The following is an 8,565-nucleotide window of genomic DNA, read 5'->3' on the forward strand; positions in this document are numbered from 1 at the left end:
CCCGTGGCCTTGGTGTTATCAGCACCGCACTCTCCCGAGTGAGCCACGGGCCGGCCCCGCAGAGATGTATTTTTAATGTCATTGATTAAATTCCATTTTGAAACGTTTGATGGATTTATTTATTTTTAAGTAGCTGTATTTTTAACATTAAAATGTGTCATTTTTTAGATTAAGCTGAGTGAAGTTGTTGGCTCAGGAAAAGATGGCAGAATACTTAAAGAAGACATTCTCAACTATTTGGAAAAGCAAACAGGAGCTATATTACCTCCTTCACCAAAAGCTGAAATTGTGCCACCTCCACCAAAGCCAAAAGATAGGACTATTCCCATACCTATATCAAAACCTCTGGTATTCACAGGCAAAGACAAGACAGAACCTGTAAAAGGTAATAATAACAATAATGTAAGGCAATAATACATTTATTTTGGGGGAAGCTACTTCAATAGATGCATGGATATAATATGGTGTTTTCAGTTCTTACTAATGAGAAATTTCTGATTCAGAATATAATCTTTTTAATGATGAAATAACGTAGTTTTTCCAGGAAACACTTCAATTTATATGTACTGTTAATTTCTTTTTTTTTTTTTTTGACCAGTAAGGGGATCTTAACCCTTGACTTGGTGTTGTCAGCACTACACTCATACAGTGAGCGAACCGGCCATCCCTGTATAGGGATCCGAACCCGTGGTCTTGGCGTCGTCATCATCACACTCTCCCAAGTGAGCCACAGGCCGGCCTTGTACTGTTAATATCTGAAGAGTAACACGTTAGCAGGTTTCTTAGAATATAAACTTGCATACTGATAATTGTTCTGTTTGAAGACCAAGCAGAAGTGACTATTTTAAACATTCACACTTTTATCTGGCTTTCAAAATAACTAGTTCTGAGTTAGTTAAAAACTCTTAGGAGCTCACTGGTTAGATCAGTTGGTTAGAGCATGGTGCTGTTAAGACTGAGGTCCGAGGTTCAGTCCCTGTACCAGCCAGCAAAAAAAAAAAAAAAAAAAGAAAAGAAAGGAATTATAAACTCTTAGGATGATTAACTTCCAGAAGAGTGCCTTTGCAAGACAGCCATCACATAAATATATGGCTTGCATCATTTTGAATTTTTCCGACACCCCAGTACTTAAAGCAATTACCTGCTGTGTTAATCACACTTGCTACTGTGTATTGTGCTTTAGTGGCTTTCAATGTAACGTAATGAAGATAGTAGGGAGACGAAGAGTTTAACTTCGAGAGTGAAGGTCATTAGAGAACCTTCTATTTTTGTTAAAAAAAAGAAAAAAGAAAAAGAGTAAAAGATTTAAGAATTTAAGTAAGTAACAATTGAATGTTTTCCAGGCTTTCAAAAAGCAATGGTCAAGACCATGTCTGCAGCCCTGAAGATACCTCACTTTGGTTATTGTGATGAAGTTGACCTTACTGAACTGGTTAAGCTACGAGAAGAATTGAAACCCATTGCTTTTGCTCGTGGAATTAAACTCTCCTTTATGCCCTTCTTCTTAAAGGTGAGATTTCATTATTTCAAACAAGGCTTGAGTAGGACATTTTTTTTTTTTTTTTTTTTTAAAGATGACCGGTAAGGGGATCTTAACCCTTGGCTTGGTGTTGTCAGCACCACGCTCAGCCAGTGAGCGAACCGGCCATCCCTATGTGGGATCCGAACCCGGGGCCTTGGTGTTATCAGCACCGCACTCTCCCGAGTGAGCCACGGGCCGGCCCTTGAGTGTAGGACATTTAAATTTTGCTTTGCAAATATGCAATGTGTTAACTATGGGTTTGAATAAAAAACATTACTTTTCACCACATCATATAGTTAGAAAATGTGCAAACACACTATTTCTTTGTTTCATAGGAATTTATAAAATTGATATTTCTGTGTCATGTTTTTATCTATTTATCTCTTTAAGCTAGGTGGAGACTGTCCTGCCAATTAAGTAAAGCCTTTAATTCTTTTTTTTTTTTTGCTCCTGGTCGGTATTGGGATCTGAACCAGTGACCTTGGCATTATAAGGCCGTGCTCTAAAAAGCCTTTTAACCTGAAAGGATCACTCCAGCAAAGTCCTGGTGTTTGTAGGTTTTTTGTTTTTGTTTTTTGGTACCTGGCCTGCACGGGGAACAGAACCCTTGACCTTGGTGTTACAAGGCAGTGCTGTAACCAACTGAGCTAACCAACCAGCCCAAAGTCCTGGTTTGAATTAAAATGGACTTAGTATTGATTTTGCATGTCTCTGACATGTGTTTATTTTTATTTATTCAACAAACTTATATTGAGGCTCCTGGGAATCATTTCTAGAGCTGGGCTTTGGGACCTGTATAAAATAGAATGAGACTGTCAGCAGATCTTGAGCAGCTCATAGTTCAGCTCACAGTAATGACTATTTATGAAGCAGCTACCTTGTGACAGGTCCTGTACTAAGCATGCTATATACATTATCTCTTAATCCTCAGAGTAATCCTGACATGTAAATATTACTGTCCCCCTCTTTCTGTTTAAGGAAATTGAGGCTCAGAGAGGTTGAGAAACTTGTCAAGGACTTATAGCTAACAGGTGGAGAAGTTGTTTCAGGTACTCGTCTGTTTTACTCAGAAATGTATACTGGTGTCTCTAACTCCAACGTGGCTCCCTTGTGGCCCTTTCTCCACACCGCATCAAGACTGGTCTTCCATAAATAAAATTATTGTATTATTCCCTGATTCTTTCCAGTGGTTCCCCTTCACTGCTTTTAGGATAGTTTCCAAACTCCTTAGTGATAAATATTATCATAAGACTGCCTCCCTCTCTAGTCCTGTCTCTTATAGTCACCCCCTCTGTTTTAGTCATATTAAGCTATGTATAGTTGCTGGAATACACAATTCCACCTGAAATGCCCCCTCCTCTCTTGATCAAATACCTGCACATCCTAAATATGAAATTTTATTCAGATATAGGCTCCTCCAGAAGCCTTCTGTGGCTGTCACTGTTTCAGTTAAACACTTTTTGTCTCCCATTGCAACTTATCTCAGTGTTTTGAAAGTGTTTACTCAGTTGTCTCTTCACTGGATGTTGAGCCTCATGAGGCAGAAACTATTCTATATCTCCATTTTCTTAGCAATTACCCTAATAAGTAAGTGAATGCTGTATATAACAAACCACTCCCAAATTTAATGGTTTAAAACAACAGCCATACAGCTGACTGTTTAGCTCAGTTGGTTAGAGTGTAATGCTGATAAAACAACAGCCATTTATTTTTTCTCATGAGGAGGATGAGATCTTGGCAGAGGCCTCTTGAAAGAACGACAGGACCCGAGCTGACAGTTCACCAGAGAAGTTCCACTTTATTTGAGGGTGAAGCGTACATTTATAGAGAGATGAGTTCCGGGAGAGGGTGGTTAGTACGCTGGGCGGTGGCTGATTGGTCAGAAGGGCAGGTGATGATTTTGATAGGCCATACTTTGGCGCCGGCGGGAATGTTAGGACCCGGAAGAGAAGCCGGAAAGGCGCCATGTTTTAGGGAATGTCTCCTTTGGGGTTTTATGGGGCCCTACACCTCTCACGTCTGCATTCAGCTAGCAGGATGGCTAGAGGCTTGCTGGTACTTGCTGGTATGAGATGGCTTAGGCAGGGATGGCTCATTTATCTTCCAGATGTGTCTCTCATATTGCTAGCACCCTAGCCTACACACGGTTGCATTGTACTGGCAGGGATGAAGAGAGGAAGCAGAAATGCTCAAGCCCTTTTCTCCAAGCGCTGCTGCATCATGTTTGTGTCTCATTGATCAAAGCAAGTCACAGGACTAAGCTCAGAGTCAGCTTGAGAGAGCAGGGATACTGGGGAGGCATGAAAGATGGGGCCATTGATTTAGCCTCTCACAGAGAAGAGAAAAATTTTAAGAAGGGAGTACATAGTGGACATTGCATCACAAAGATTCAATAGGATAAGGGACAGGAAAAGGCTATTGGATTAGTAGTTAAGAAGTCATGAGTGGCCTCCACCAGATCTGATGGGATAAAGTATTATTGAGGTAGAAGCTTGATTGCAGTTGGGTGATAAATAGGATTTGAAGAAGAAGGGACACTAAGAAAATCTGGTGAAAGACAGATAGGACAATAAGTACAGAGGGTAGTTAAGGAGGTTATTTGCAGGAGATTGAGGAAAGGTTCCATCTGCTCCCTCCACTCTTGTACATCGTCATGGAAAAATTGAGCAGATTTGTAGGCTGAGGGAGAGAGCTGGAGAATGGGAAGTGAAAAATAATGAGTGGGAAGGACTGTTGGAGCAAGGCCCTGGCATTAGGGAAGAATGAGATGAAGACTGTGGTGGAGGAGTTAATCGTGAAGAGCAAGAGGGCACCACTTCTGTGTTTCTGACTGGGTTCCTCTTACTGTTTCCTGGTGACAGCAAGTCAGCTTCGAAGCAAAGATAGACTAGCCCTTTAATGTCCTGAATTTCTTTTATTACTGTTTTTTTTCATCGTTCCAGTCTGAATGAAATATCTGATCTTTATTTGGAAAATAAAATTTAGGGGCCGGCCCGTGGCTCACTTGGGAGAGTGCGGTGCTGATAACTCCAAGGCCATGGGTTCGGATCCCATATAGGGATGGCCGGTTAGCTCACTTGGGAGAGCGTGGTGCTGACAACACCATGTCAAGGGTATCTAAGATGCCCTTACCGGTCATATTTTAAAAACAAAAAAAGAAAAGAAAAGAAAATTTAGTATGCTTTGTTTTCAAACAACATTTTATATAAGTTTCAGAACATTTGGAAAATACTATAAAGTATTATACAAGGGAAAAAGTGACCTAGTCCTCAGACACATATCTTGTGTTTTCTTTTACAAAATTTGGATTATGTTAAAAACACTATTCTTTTTTTTTTAAATTTTATTTTGTCGATATACAATGTGGTTGATTATTGTGTCCCATCACCGAAACCTCCCTCCCTCCTCCCTCTCCCCCCTCCCACCCAACAATGTCCTTTCTGTTTGCTTGTTGTAACAACTTCAAGGAATTGTAATTGTTATGTCTTCTTCTCCCCCCTGGTTTTTTTTTTTCTTTTGTGTGTGTGTGAATTTATTTATTTATTTTTATCTCCCACCAATAAAAACACTATTCTTTTTTTCTTCTATAAAAAAAAAAAGATGACCGGTAAGGGGATCTTAACCCTTGACTTGGTGTTGTCAGCACCACGCTCACCCAGTGAGCTAACTGGCCATCCCTATATGGGCTCCAAACCCATGGCCTTGGTGTTATCAGCACCACACTCTCCCGAGTGAGCCATGGGCCGGCCCTAAAAACACTATTCTTATGTGTAAGTACTTTGTCTCCTTTTTTTTTTGGCAACTGGCCAGTACTGGAATCCGAACCCTTGACCTTGGTGTTGTAACACTGTGCTCTAACCAACTGAGCTAACCAGCCAGGCTTCCCATGTGTAGCACTTTAGATTGACCTTAGTAATGGGTTTCTATATAAAAAAGATTAAAGTTGCAGTTGTCAAATCAAATGCTTACTAAAACTTTCAGGTCATAAAAATTGAGAAATTTGTAGCAAATCTTTTCATTATATTTTCCTTCCATTGATCTACTTTTTAAATCTGTATTAATTAAATTAATCACTACAAAAGTTCTATGTATATCTAAACTCTTTGCTTAACTCTTTAGTTCAAGGATTTTTTTTTTTTTTCCCCAGCCAAGACCACTGGTCCACAGACAAAACGCTTAACACAATGCATGTAAAGAACTCTTAATAGGATTAGATGAGGGGAGTCGGGGAGGGAATTCTTTTTAAATACAATCTTAAGCATTTTTATTTTTTCACCTTTTTAATTCAAGGAGGGGTAGTCCTAGTTTAAAATGATCACCAAATGTAGTATGTGAACCTTGATTTTTAGATCTTGGATGGGCAGAAAAACAGTAGTCAAGAACATTTTGGGCATGGTTAGGGAAATCTGAATATGAGCAGGAGAGAAATGGTATTAAGAGAAAAAAGAAAAATAGAAGGGCAGAGATTAAGGGAGAAGGCAGAGAGGTAAAACATAATGTGATTCGGTGAGACTTAGACTTTAAAGTAAATGTTCATGCCAGCTTTGCCCTTCACTTGGCCAAGGACACCAGGTGGAACATTGGCCTGTAATGGTCAGGGCACTTTGAAATCCTTAGTACATATTCTTTCTACACAGGGAAGTAGCTTACCCACCTTTTTGTGATTTAATTCCTAGTGTGTTTTTGAACACACTAGGTTTACCTCTCATGGAAATCTTAAGACTCTGCAGGTAAGTGAAGAAATCACTTAGAATTTAGACATTTTCTTCAGAACTCTGGTCAGTTTGGTTACTTTGAAACGTCCTTGATGTTTACAAGCTACCTGACTACTTCATCTTTTATTCGTAAATGATTAGGGTGACCTTGTTCCACATGGCTTGAAAGTGATATTAGAAGTAGTATGTCTAGGTGCATGTACTTCTGCAGTTAAACTCAGCGTAAATAATAATTCTCTTCGTCCGTCCTTTTACACCTCTTATTGCTTCCAATTTCCTGTCCCTTTTGAGTTTGAAGTGCTAAAGTTGCATTCTCTTTCTGTTAAACAGGCTGCTTCCTTGGGATTACTACAGTTTCCTATCCTTAATGCTTCTGTGGACGAAAACTGCCAGAATATAACTTATAAGGTTGGCTATGCATTGTGAAAATGTTCTTATAAATAGAAGATGGTGCAAATGTGATTGTAGATTAGAGACTTCTATTGTATTTCAAATAGTGATCTTTTTTAAGATTAGAGTTAAAGATACAGGATAAAACATTAAATTTAAGTATAATTTGTTATTGTTGTTTTTACTTGTTAATAGTATTATTGTTTAGATAGGCAGTTTGCCATTTTTAAGCCCTTTTGGTTTTCTGCTTAAAATCATGGAAATATAAAGCTATAAGGAGGTGGATTATGTTACCCACCCTACTTACCCTCTCAGAAAGAAGCAGCTCTATCAAAATTGAATTCTTGGAATTTTAAGAACAAGAATCGTTGAAATGAGAAAAGTAATAAAAGTTTGAATTCAGTTTGAGTGAGCTTTTCTGTTTGGAGTGAAAGTTTCTTAAGACAGACCTCACTTTGGGATGCCCATCCTTATGTACATTTCTCATTAGAAATATACAACCAGGAAGTGAGCTTAGATATCTTGGGGGTCAGATCTAAAATATTCCCATGTGGTTAATACAGCCAGCTATATTTATTTTTATTTTAATACTTCCTGATTAAGTACTTCTTTTAAAAACGAGGACTTATACATATTTTTCTTTAACTTGCTTTTTTTCTTATTCATTTACTATCTTATGGGCATCACTATATGTCAACAAATATAGCTTTGTTACCATTTATTTAGCCAATAGCGTATTAATAAACATTTTGATTGTTTGCAGTTTCTGAAACTTATAATCTGTACTGAACATCCCTGTGTATCCCTACATACTTTTGCATTTATCTCCTTAGCACAAATTTTTATAAATGTTGATACGTATTGTCAAATGTTCTCCAGAAACTCTATACCAGCATACATTCCCACTAACGGTGCAGAAAGATAGCCTGTTGCACTATATTCTTACCAATAAAAAATTACTTTTTTCAAAACAATCTTTCAAGCCTTGTTTGGCAGTGATTTAAAAGAAATAGTTTTAAATCTGGTAAAAATAGTTTCTGATGGTTGTTTTTAGAAGACAGTAAAGGTTGATCCTTTCTTTGCTGTTAGCTTATTTATTAAAAGTCCTACTATATAATTTTTAAATTTTTTTAGGCTTCTCATAACATTGGGATAGCGATGGATACTGAACAGGGTTTGATTGTTCCCAATGTGAAAAACGTTCAGATCTGTTCTCTATTTGAGATTGCCTCTGAATTGAATCGTCTCCAAAAACTGGGCTCTGTGGGTCAGCTCAGCACCACTGATCTTACAGGAGGAACATTTACTCTTTCCAACATTGGATCAGTGAGTAGTAACAATGTTCAAATTCATAAACTATACATAAGATTTCTGATCATGTGTTTAATTAAAAATATAAAATGCCACTTGACATTGTTCCCTGAAGTCTTAATTTTTCTACTCTTCCTTCCTTCTTTTTTTAAAAATAGATTGGTGGTACGTATGCCAAAGCAGTGATATTGCCCCCTGAAGTAGCCATTGGGGCCCTTGGATCAATTAAGGTACATGTATTAAATAATAATTGAAAAACCAAGCTTAAGCAAATTGGGAGAGTAACCACAGAGAAGAGTAACCATTTCTAAGGTTTCTCCCTCACTTTGTAGGTTTGAGTTTGTGAATTTGGCTCAGTAAGCCTATTTCTTCCTACGAGCTAGGCCTTCTATTCTGGTGGCTGCCTCTATATGTAATAGATGGCAGTGATCTAGATTGCTTTTGTGTGGATCAACCATTGTGGATTATGCGGGCATAGATGTGAGTCTTTATGGATAATTACAAATACAGCTAGTCTGCTTCTATCAAATATCTTTATTTCAGAATACCAAAGAATAATAGTAGACCAATTCAAATTATTTATAAAAAAGTGAGAGACTGGGGCCGGCCTGTGGCTCACTCGGTAGA

General features: G+C 38.2%; 1 protein-coding gene across 1 annotated transcript in view; it reads left to right on the top strand.

Annotated features, from left to right (window-relative positions):
- Positions 1–8,565, top strand: part of DBT (dihydrolipoamide branched chain transacylase E2) — a 55,022-nt gene that overhangs the window by 41,897 nt on the left and 4,560 nt on the right. The window contains exons 7-11 of the mRNA XM_008579575.1: positions 169–385; positions 1,344–1,510; positions 6,568–6,645; positions 7,762–7,953; positions 8,097–8,168. Coding sequence (XP_008577797.1) covers positions 169–385; positions 1,344–1,510; positions 6,568–6,645; positions 7,762–7,953; positions 8,097–8,168 — 726 coding nt within the window. The remainder of the gene's footprint in view (positions 1–168; positions 386–1,343; positions 1,511–6,567; positions 6,646–7,761; positions 7,954–8,096; positions 8,169–8,565) is intronic.

The sequence above is a fragment of the Galeopterus variegatus genome, unplaced genomic scaffold (genome assembly GCF_000696425.1).
Source record: "Galeopterus variegatus unplaced genomic scaffold, G_variegatus-3.0.2 Scaffold1913, whole genome shotgun sequence".
NCBI lineage: Eukaryota > Metazoa > Chordata > Mammalia > Dermoptera > Cynocephalidae > Galeopterus > Galeopterus variegatus.